The sequence below is a fragment of the Panthera uncia genome, unplaced genomic scaffold (assembly GCF_023721935.1).
Source record: "Panthera uncia isolate 11264 unplaced genomic scaffold, Puncia_PCG_1.0 HiC_scaffold_1328, whole genome shotgun sequence".
NCBI classification, from domain to species: domain Eukaryota; kingdom Metazoa; phylum Chordata; class Mammalia; order Carnivora; family Felidae; genus Panthera; species Panthera uncia.
In genome coordinates, this window is record NW_026057951.1 from 78,295 (window position 1) to 90,297 (window position 12,003).

The following is a 12,003-nucleotide window of genomic DNA, read 5'->3' on the forward strand; positions in this document are numbered from 1 at the left end:
CACTGTGATAGTGATAACTCCTAAGTCCTGGCATGTTTTCACACTGTCAGTCACATTTCTGACAAGGCTGGATAATTTTGTATTAAGAAGATTACAATGGACATCCTCTTACATGATACAACTGGATCCCATGTTGGTCATTTAATTTTTTAAAAAGCAGATAATACAGGAATCCATTAAAAACACATATACACTGTAATATAAAATACAACCATAGTAAAAAAAAATGCAACCATACTTCTATTCATGAATTCTTTGAGCACAGATAGGTCCACTGATTGAAAATTCTCACATAAGCCATCCATACTACAATGAATAAAATTTCCAGTGTATTTTTAAAAGCACAGCAGGAATTTAAGATGTGTGAAACAATCTGTGTGCAGAACCTCTCAGGATTTTTATTATTTTTCCCCAATTCTTTTCTGTCTTGAATTTTACCTTTTGTAGCAATTGAAAAAAATCTATTTACCTATACTAAGTCTTCCAAAGCTGTCAACTTTGTTTTCTTACCAACAGTTCTCCTTAACACTGAGGTTTCGTTTTTTTTTTTTTTTCTGATATTTAATTAAACTACAGATTATAAAACAAGTACAAGTATAAATGAGTTCAACAGCAAACTACTCACTCTGGGTAAGCATTCAATGCAACTAGCGGAAATAAAAACATTTGGGTGGACTGGTGAGTAGCCTACCAGCCATGAGGATTCAGCATGCTGTGGGCATCGGTCGGTATATTTCATGGAGAACGATGGTTAAACTGGTTAATCTGCCTAATCTTGAGGCACCCAAGTGAAGGCAGAAGAACGAGCCTGCCTAGCAAAGCCACGTTAAGTCAGGAATTACGGAGGCAAGCGGCACAATATTTCTAGACATAATCCTTTAAAAATCTTAAGAGAGATTTGTAGATTTATACATGGAACAATGAGCTATTTTAAAAATTAAAATGTAAAAATTATAAATAATCCTAACAGAGAGGCATGTCTATTCATGGCAAATTTTGTACGTCCTTAAGGACTGTGAAAAACTTATTTATTCTACACATACTTATGATAACGGAATGCCTTCCCCAGTGAAAATTAAAAATTAAGATTTCTGAGATCCTATCCTCCTTTTTTGATTGTTTAACATTCAAGTGACTATCATCAAAAGGTTTTTTAAAAACGTAATCTTCAGGGAACACAGAAAACCTTCCTGTTGCCAATATTAAAAAAAAAAAATTAACAATAAGTTACCAGTTTCTAGTATTGTAGAAATGTGCTACATGTGGTACCTGTGAGAGGGGCACTCATCTCACTAACATCCACGGAGTACAGAAAGAAGAATCCAGAACTTGCATGACATTGATCTATACCACCAACTTTGGGGGGCTACTAATTTTGTTTTTGTTCCCCAAAGTGAGCTTCTCACCTATTTACAAAAAAGCTTCCAAATACAAGTACAGGAGTTAAATAAGACCATTAGAGGAAGTAACATATTTTGCTTTCCTGTAACCTATAAAGGAAAAAGAAAGACAACGTCTGAAAAATAAATTGTTACAATTTGTTTGTATGTTTTTCTTTCTTTTTCTTCCATTAATGTCTTTGAAGAGCAGTTCCATTTCTTTTTTCTTATTATATGCTCCTCATGCTTTTGAAATATTAGCAAACCACTCCATAGGAAAGAACTTTTAATGAATATTGGTACTAAAAAATCTAGATATGATACAATAATCAATTTAGAGTTTGTTCAAATGTGAGAGCTTTAATTGGCCTATGGGTGGGTGAGATGTGCTGTTAAATATATCATATTCAGGTGTGTGTGTGTGTGTGTGTGTGTGTGTGTGTGTGTAAGATACTGTGGCATAAACTGAATTATTGTCTTGGGTAATATGTAACACTATTGAACCTTTTGAAAACGTCTGGTCTCTCACTGTGAACGTTGTCGTACAAAAAAAAAAAAAAAAAGAAAGAAAGAAAGAAAGAAAGGAAAAAAGGCCTCAGTACTGAGACAGAACTGAAGTTGACATTTTTGCATCATCTGTGTTCTTGCCTGTCTTTCACTATTAACTTGATTGGTTTTTTTTCTTCTCCTAATGTTATATAAGATGCTAGTCAACTAAATGAGAGGGAAAAGAACACTTTAGGAGGATTTCAAATCTTATTTTAAACACTGATATAAAATAATATACATGAGTCCCGGTGCACAAATTGATTAGGAATAATGAAAACCATGATAAACACATTATATCACATCATCATTTAACATTGCCCTCAACACACCAGCCACGAACTCAATCATTTACTGTAACTAGAGTCAAACAGGAATCCAGCCAAAACAAGTCTGTTCAATTAGAGTCACAGCAGGAATAGCCTTTATACCTTTTATCCTGAAGATTAGTTATTTTCCCAAAGCATCCAAACAGACCATACACATAAACAATTCAGCGGTAAGTGATATACTGCAAAATCTTCAGTCATTCAGTAAATCTTGGTCAATACTCACTTATATGTGAAATATAATAGGCATAAAACTAGCTTAATGTGTAATATAAAGGGCAATAATTCAAAGCCTTCCTAGTTACTGAAAAGAGTCTCTCTGAGAATAGTGACTTCACTACGTAATTGCTAATCGGTAAGTGAAAAAACAGCACATCGGAAGGGCTGTGAGCTGCTGGAAAGTTTGTGGTTTTCTTCCTTTGTGACTGTTGTTGCCCCATGACCAGTAAGGGTCAACGTGACCACAGGTCATTTTTTCAGGGCCTCAGCTTCGCCAGTTCCCTAAAATGAAAAGCTGGGTGCTTCGGGTATCTCAGGAAACCGTTCAGCGGAGCTTCTGATTTTACAGACAGAGAAACTAAGCCTGAAAAAGGTAAGAGATTTACCCGAAGCTACAAGACAGCGGCAGAGCAGGACCCGGCACTCAGAGCCTCTTGGGGGTTCAAGCGACTATTAGATCAACTGCAGAAGCACATCTCTATCTTTACCACCATGCCCTCTCCACGTGGCCCACACTTTCACAAGGGAAACCAGAATCTTCTTCAACCGCGATTCGCAACAACCTCAAAGTTAGGTCCATGCCATCCTGACATATTACTTACAATGGTCATTAGCAAAACTCTCACTGAGTGTATGTGTTATAGCTCAAAGAGGGTATCAGAACAACTTGTGATTGAATAAAACTTACAAAAACAGTACTGAGCAAACTTTTTTAATGTAAACTGTCTGATTTAGAGAAAAAGGAATGAGTTCATCAAGAGAGAACATCTGACATCAATTAACTCTCATTTACTTTAAAGGGGAGAATTAAACACAAAATTACCTTTGAAGGTTTCAAGTTCCTTCCTGTAGAAAAAAAGAAGAAAATGTGAATTTTATTTATTTGAAGTATAATTAACATACAGCATTATATTAGTTTCAGGTGTGCAACATAATGATTCCACAATCCTACACATCACTCAAGGCTCACCACAATAAATGCCATCACCATCTGTCCCCAAACAACAGTATTACAATATTATTGACTATATTCCCTATGCTGTACTTTTCATGTCTGTGACTTATTTATTCTATAACTGGAAATCTGGGGGTGCCTGGGTGGCTTGCTGGGTTGAGCGTGGCAACTTCGGCTCAGGTCATGATCTCGTGGTTCATGAATTCAAGCCCCACATCGGGCTCTGTGCTGACAGCTCAGAGCCTGGAGCCTGCTTCAGAGTCTGTGTCTCCCTCTCTCTCTCTGCCCCTCCTCAGCTCACGCTCACTCGCTCTCTCAAAAATTAACAAACATCAAAAAAAATTGTAACTGGAAATTTGTCCGTCTTCATCCCCTTTATTTATTGCACCTATCTCTCTACCCAACTCCCCTCTGGCAACAAACCATCAGTTTGTTCTTTTCTGTATTTAAGAGTCTGGCTTTTCTGTCTGGTAAGAAAATGTATTTTTGGTTTTAAAGTCATCTATTCCCAATGGAAACTGCTCTTAGACTATAATAAAAATGTATACACTTCAAAGGCGCAGAGGGGCACCTGGGGGGCTTAGTTGGTTAAGCATCCGACTGTTGATCTCAGCCAGGCCATGATCTCAGGGTCTTGACTTCAAGTCCCATGTTGGGCTCCACAACAGGCATGGAGCCTACTTAAAAAGGTAAATCAAATAAATAAATTAACTAACTAACTAAATAAAAGCCCAGAGTGGTATTTCTGGATGTTCACATATACGTTACTGAAATTATCAATACAATTAGTCTAAAGCTACTATTTTCAGTTTTTCTGCTATTACCTTATTAATGGCTTAAAACAAAATCCTGCCAGAATTTAAAGAATTAAAACACTGAAACACTTATATAAAAAAAAAAAAAAGGTATTTTTATGCCAGCTATGAACCATCTCATATATATGAGAGTCAGTTTATAAAAGCACTTAACAATTTTCCCTCCACTGATCAATATTAAATAATAGATTTTTAAGACCCGTTAGTTAAAAGTCATCCAGAATAGGTGCCGTTATTTCCCCTTTTAAGTGAAAGAGAAAAGCACATATCAAAGGACTGCGGTCCATAGCTCATCCTGACACAAAAGGGCCAAGCCTCCAGGAAACTGTCCGGTTTGTAATTCTGTCAGTGTCAATTAAGGATCCTGAAAGACCAAGTTTCCTGGGGAAATGCACAACAGCAGAAAACAGATAAACAATCATAAAACAGAACATTTTTGACATAGCAAGTTTTTTTCAGGTTTTCCTTCATAATCTCATAACTATATTTTTCATCATGATCAATAAAAATAAAAAGTAATTTGGGGAGGTAAATTTATTTAGTAAAAGCTTGTTATCCCCTCAAAATAGGAGACGTTCATCTTTATTTGCACTCTGGGCTTTACTAAAACCTAGGGATATTCTGAATTCCCAAATCCACTCTCCACACTACTAATTACAATACCCCTCATGTTCCAAAATAGTTGACTACAATTAACAGCTGGTGGAGGGGACGGGCAAGCTGCCTGCCGGAAGGCCAAACACAGAATACACTTGTCACAGCCAAGGGAAGGCTCTGAAGTCAGATGGTCACCTCCCTCCTCTTTTCTGAAAACACACTGACTCCTTGTAACAACGCTCCAGTGCCACAGTTCATTAAGACAAAGACGGTTATTTTCAATCCCGTCTTTAAACAAAAAAAAAAGAAAGTGCAATTGTTTTCCTTCAGCCCATAGTCCCACTTCATTCTGGAAAGATTATTTAGGTCAAGTTAAACATGCCTAAGACTTACTTTATCCTCTGATGATGGGAAGAAGCTGAAAATACGTAACCAAAAGGCAAGATGTAAGAGAACATCTTGCAAAGACACCTTCAATTTACTCCCCACCGATGCCCTCACAGGAGCGATTCTCTAAGCCCGCTGATGGGTGGAAAAGGTGAAAGAGCCCTCAGCTCCATATTCTAACGAGTAAGTCTTTCTTTGACTATAGGCTTCAGAGTGCACTGGCTTTCCACCTTTTAGAATATGTAACAGTGAGCAAAATTCCTATAAGGTACCTTCTGTTTTCAAAAGCCAGAACTCAAGAGTAATAATTTCAGAGACTTTCTCTCCCCCACCCCCACATCCCCAAACGGTAACAGCTACAAGACACATAATCCCACGTCTGTTTCATCGATGGGTGGCCACCCGATAGAGGGATGCGGCCCTTCATGAGGAGGCCCATGCTCACCTCCCCAGCTTTGGGCCGCCTCCTCACGTCAAGAGAAAAGTCAAGAGAAAAGGGGAGAAGCCTAGCAGCACGCGCTGCATACGCATCCCCTATTTATGGACTATCATGACCCACAACTGTTCGTTAAATCTCCAAAAAACTTCCTTCCAGACGTTAAATCATTCCTGTGCCCATTTCCTAAAAAAGAAGACTGGCCGAGGTAGCAAAGGGAAGGATAGGTGTGGTTTAAAGGAAAGATCAGTGTTAATGGAACTTTCGTTAAAAATTGGTTAACAATGAGCGGCGCCTGGGTGCTCAGTCGGTTAAGCGTCCGACTTCGGCTCAGGTCATGATCTCACGGTTTGTGGGTCCGAGCCCCACGTTGGGCTCTGTGCTGACAGCTCAAAGCCTGCAGCCTGTTTCAGATTCTGTGTCTCCCTCTCTTTCTGCCCCTCCCCCACCCGTGCTCTTTCTCCGTCTCAAAAATAAATAAACATTAAAAAAAATTAAAAACAAAATTTTTAGAAAATGTTTATTCATCTCTGAGAGAGACAGAGACAGCACGAGCAAGGGAGGGGCAGAGAGAGAGGGAGACAGAGGATCCTAAGCAGGCTCTGCACTGTGAGCACAGAGCCCGATGCGGGGTTCGAACTCATGACCCGTGAGATCATGACCCGAGCCTAAGTCAGACGCTTAACCGACTGAACTACCCAGGGACCCAGTGTTCTGGAACTTTTAAAGAACTGACAAAGCAGTGGCTCTGAAATCAAGTAAAGATTTTATTTTATTGAATAAAATCTTTATTTTATTGAAATTTTATTTATTGAAATCAAATAAAGAACTGACAAAGCAGTGGCTTTGAAAAAAGCCTTGAAATCTCCTAGTTTTTAGGGCGGAGTCCACGTTTATCGGCAGTACTAAGCATCTGGAAATAACAGACATAAGAGAAGAGAGGGCAAGGCGTGGCGGGCCGAGCAGATGCGACAGTGAAACTGCAGACATGGAGGCCACATGATGCAGGCTCTGTATTCAGGCAACAGCAAACACTGGAGGACGGCAGGCTGAGCGAACGGAAAGAGTGGGAGAGAAGGTTAAAAAGGTAGAGGGTTCCGAGTGCCAGGCTAAACGGATCTGGTTTTATTTTTAGCAGGATAGCATGAGCAAAGCTGCGCTTTAGGAAGAACATTCTAGCTGTGACGGATAGATCCAGTGACAAGGGGAAGAACAAAAGCAGGCAGCGCTCAGGAAACTATCGGAGGAGTTTGAAGAAGAGCTAATTAGTGCCTGGGAAGAGCAACATCAGTGGCAAAGGCGACGAACAGGAGGAGGTCCGTTTGAAAACGCCACGGAGAAGACTCAACAGTCTGGGCAACCGATCCCACAGGGATCCACGGAGGGAGGAGAGGAGTACATTCATCCAGCGGGTTCCGGCCTGGACCCCTGGAAGGCAGGTGAATTCATTAAGAGCAGAACACTCAGGAAGGGGAACAGACTTTGGAGGGCAGCGCATGAGTTCAGTTTGGAATCCGATGAAATAATCTGGCGATGCTGAAAGACAGGACTCCCACCCGCTGAGTAGGCTACTCAAAACTCTAGCTCTTCCAGATTTGTACATCCTTGCTTCCCAGTCTTGGACAGATTCCAACCTGGCCTCCAGACGCCACCACTGCACTGTCAAGGTCACCAACAATCATATGTTGCCAAATGCAGAGATCACTTCTAACTTTCCATCTGAATCCCTCAGCAGCATTCGACCCAACTGGCAATCCCTTGAGAAAGTTTCCTCTAGTTTCTCTCTCTTCCTTGGATTCTTCTGCTAGCCATCCCCCCCCACCCCAACCTCTTCCAGACCACTACACTCTCACTGCAAGACTGGTTGGGGGCTCCCTTTCTCTTTCGCTTACATTCCCTAACAAGGTAATTTCATCCAGCTACGCAGCCTTAAATACTATCTGTATGCTGACTTCTTGATTTACAGATCTGTTCTCTCTCATATGCAACTGCGGTTCAACACCTCTACTCAAGTAGACCAGGCTTCTCAGACAGCATTTACACAACGGCCTATTCTTCCGCCAGTCTCCTCCTGCATGTCCATTAATGGCATTACCATATTCCTCAAGTTTGGTTTATCCATGCCTTCACTCTTCACGTCCAATCCATCAGGACACCTTGTCACTTGTATCCCAAAACATATCCTGAATGCACCCATTTCTCTCCATGATCACTGTTATCAACCTTGTATCCCTTTTCTTATATGGCAGGTAATCTTTGTTGTGTTCAGTCACTCATTCAGCAAAATGTTTATCGAGCCTTAGACACTAGAAATAATGTGAAGTTTGGAATATGCATGCTCCATAACCTCAAAGGAGACACAGAAGTAATAATGCAACAACAGAAATCGGTCCTACAACGTATCACTCTGGTAATGCCAAGTTTCTACAGGAATAAAGAGGAGGAGGCAACTCAGACACGTTGGTCTGCAGCAAAGGCTTTCTGAAGGCGCGGGGACCGGACTGCGTTTTGAAGGAGAGTGTACCTACGATGACGATGGCCAACATTTACTGAGAACATGGCAGACATGTTACTCCTAGCCATTACGTAACACTCCCCGTCAACCAAATGAAGAGGTTAAACAGGCGTTTTAACACCCGGTCACGCTCCAAACTCTACTAGAAATGGAACAATGATCACTGTAAAACAGCTCTCAAGTTCATCTTTTCCACAAAGACATCCCTGACACCCAACTGGTGATCGCCTCATACCCAAGCTCCCATAGGGCTTAACTCTGTCAGTTTTCTAAAACGTCACGTGCTGCCTTGTGATGCAGTTATTTCCGTACAGATATCAACGCCACAGTTACACTGCCGAGCTCCTGATGTGCAGAGATCCCGGCTCAACCACCCTGACCGCACACGGGCAGGGTCAGACCCAACCGACATGCAGAAAATCAAGGTTATCAAGTACTGTGGCTGCGAAATGACTAAGATCTGCTTCTTCAAGGAAGCCCTTGCTGTAACTACAGAGAATTTCATTCTTTATAAAAACATTTGGTCATATACTATCTCATTTGATAATAACTTGTCACTTTCATTTCCAAAAATTGGAGTCTCTTATTTTTCGTAATTTAATAGTATTTTCAGAAGGTCGCAGAAATAGAAAGAATTGAAATACTCTTCTAGATTTTACCGTATCTTAAAATTTACTCAGTTCAGCAAGCGCTTTATAAAATTCAGCATAACGAACCCTGAAACTAAAACATTTAACAAGTAACACCAGACTCAAAATCTAATAATATTTCCAAAGGGTGATAGTGCTATTTAATCATTTTCTCTACAGGGGTTGAGTTACAAGGGCAGAATGAAAAAGAAAAAAAAAAAACAAACCATTATACTAATATATAAATCTATGGAATGTTCCAGAAAATGTATTAAATCTGTATATGTATAGAAATCAACTAAATCAGACTCACAGATGCAAACTTAATAGATTGGAACCACTGGATAAATAATCTCCATGAACACGATCATCTCACAGATGGAAGCATACCTTCTCTAAATACTAAACTGCTTCCCCTCGGACAAACCCACGACAGAAAGCTAACACGATGAGTCTGTATGGCAAGACATCACATTCAAAATGCCAACCGCGGTACAACTCTTCACGTTTTTCTTCACATTTGAAAATATTTAGGGGTAATTTTTTTTTTTAAGAACGATCAGCCAATACTTTTCTAGAACAGACTTGAAGTTTCCCTTTGTTATGGCTGATGGATGGAATCGACCACCGTAACTAATTGTTCACAGGAAAGATCTCACAAAAAGGACCACCTACCACTCATTATCACCAGGTCTGCATTATCACCAGGTCCCAGCATTCCACAGTTATGAAAATGTGCATCCTTACAGGCTTGCTGGGTTTGTGGCTGACAGGGCAGAAGGTGGATGGGGGGAAGGCTTGGGAGGAAGAGAGTTGGCCTTCTAGCTTGAAGTAAACTTTCTCAAAACCATCTGTATCTTAGAAATCCCTGTTGTTATTTACTCCTTACACACATCCTGACCAGGGGATGCATTACACAACATAAAACATTTTGTTTTATCTGTAAAACGAAACTTCTTGAAAAGCAGCTAACTTATCATAAAAACTGCACTAAGTCCTTATTTATCATGCTATTAATATAGTTTTATGTACTTATCTACTTTGGGAAAGCACGGCCTAAAAAGTAATAAAATGACAGGAACCTACAATATTGGCATCCAAAGTTGAAAAGAACCTGAATAATGGCAATTAAAGATTTAGAATTTTAAAAAATTCTCCCTCCCGCCTCCCTGCCACAACAAGATAATGAAGGTCTAGGAAATGGGCTGGTTGGTGGCAGCACTAAGTTTTGTGTAGATTAAATTCCCCCCAAACTTACAGGAAAATTACTTTCCTAGACCTGTTTTCCATTCAAATCTGTCTGATTTGGAGGGGGACACAGGAGGGTGGAGGAAGCAGGATAAAGAAGGACGAGATAGGGAGAAGGAATATTATATAGTAAGGAAGAGCGGGCTTGAGGATGAAAAGCTACACGGTTGACAAGTGACAGCACTGGGGAAGAAAGTCCGCGCCTCTCTGGGACTCTATGCACGTGCCATCTGTGGTACCCAGAATGCAGGTCAAGGGCACACGGCCTCCGTAAGTGCAAGTTGTGACCGACCTGAGATACTTCAGCCCCAAGAGAAAGCAGCGGGGTAAACCACCAAGTCTACTGGATACCAGAGTCACATTTATTAAACTCAGAGACACCCCCCGAAGTTTGGGGTATCATTTGGGTCCACTCAGCTCTATGCAAGCACATTCCTCTTTTAAGAAACTGATGGAAAAAAAAATAAATAAATAAAATAAAAATAAAAATAAAAAAAAAGAAACTGATGAGACTAAACTTGAAAGCCATCATCACGGATGTAAACACACCCCAGAAGACATCTCGTGAGTTCCAAAGTCTGTTCAACACCTTTATTCTCACTGATGTACTGAAAAGTGTTCAGTGACTAACCCACGACAGCTAATGGCTTGATTTTTTAAATTACAAGGTAAGTGAGGGACGCCTGGGTGGCTCAGTCAGTTAAGCGGCCAACTTCGGCTCAGGTCATGATCTCACAGTTCGTTAGTTCAAGCCCCGTGTCAGGCTCTGTGCTGACAGCTTGGAGCCTGCTTCGGATTCTGTGTCTCCCCCTCTCTCTGCCCCTCCCCTACTCACGCTCTGTCTCTCTCTCTCAAAAATAAACATTAAAAAAAAAAAAAGAATCCAATACCTTTGTATTACTGATTTTTTTTTTTTTAATTCACAGTGGCCACCCAGCTTCCTAAAAAAAGAATACTCTATCGCTCATTATTGCCGAGGCAGTGGTCTGCTGTTTCTTGGCATTGTACGGCCAGCCACACACCTGACACTGTATGTCCCCACAGGTGTGGTGAGTCTGTGGCTGGTAGGGTAGAAGGTGGATTAAAGAAAAACATCATGCATTTCACATCCAAATGTATTCACGATCCAGTGGTACCACTACTGAAAAACCACGCTTGCTCATTTTTAAAATTAGCAGTCACGAGAGCTGAGGTGGTCAACGCTCGGAGAGAAGCGAGACTATTTTCATTCTCCACAGCATCCAATCCCAGTGTGGATAGCTTTCTGTGGAGCTGATATCTGATGTATATTTTTTTCATTTTATTTAGAGAGAGACAGAGGGAGAGCGAGTGGGAGACAGGGACAGAGGGAGAGAGGGGGTGATGGGCAGAAATAGGGAGAGACAGAGAAAGAGAAAGAGAATCTTAAGCAGGCTCCACGGTGAGCGTGAAGCCCAACATGGGGCTACAGCACAACCCTGGGACCCTGACCTGAGCCAAACCAGAGTCAGACACTCACAACTGACTGAGCCACCCAGGGGCCCCGGAGCTGGTGTAATATAAAGGGTATGAACAGACTTCTAAGTCAGAGACACACTGGTCTGGTGTAGCTTTGCCACTTTCTGGCTCTGCAGCTCGGGGTAAGTTATCTCAACTCTCTTAGTCTGGGGGCGCCTGGGTGGCTCAATCAGTTAGGTGTCTGACTTCAGCTCAGGTCACGATCTCACGGTTTGTGAGTTCGAGCCCCCTATCGGGCTCTGAGCTGACAGCCGGGAGCCTGGAGCCTGCTTGGGATTCTGTGTCTCCCTCTTTCTCTGCCCCTCTCCTGCTCACACTCTGTCTCTCAAAAATAAACACTTAAAGAAATTAAGCTCTCTTAGTCTGATTTTCCTTGATAAAAAGAAGAGTATGCATATTCAGATCATCATTATGAGAATTCTCTGAGTTAATTTAGACTACAGCTTTTTTT

General features: G+C 41.1%; 1 protein-coding gene across 6 annotated transcripts in view; it reads right to left on the minus strand.

The window, feature by feature from the left end:
- LOC125916939 (dysbindin-like) overlaps nucleotides 1-12,003 on the minus strand; it is a 99,746-nt gene that overhangs the window by 56,929 nt on the left and 30,814 nt on the right. For all 6 annotated transcript variants that reach the window (XM_049623185.1, XM_049623186.1, XM_049623187.1 and 3 more), the window contains one exon: nucleotides 3,297-3,319. In XM_049623185.1, coding sequence (XP_049479142.1) covers nucleotides 3,297-3,319 — 23 coding nt within the window. The remainder of the gene's footprint in view (nucleotides 1-3,296; nucleotides 3,320-12,003) is intronic.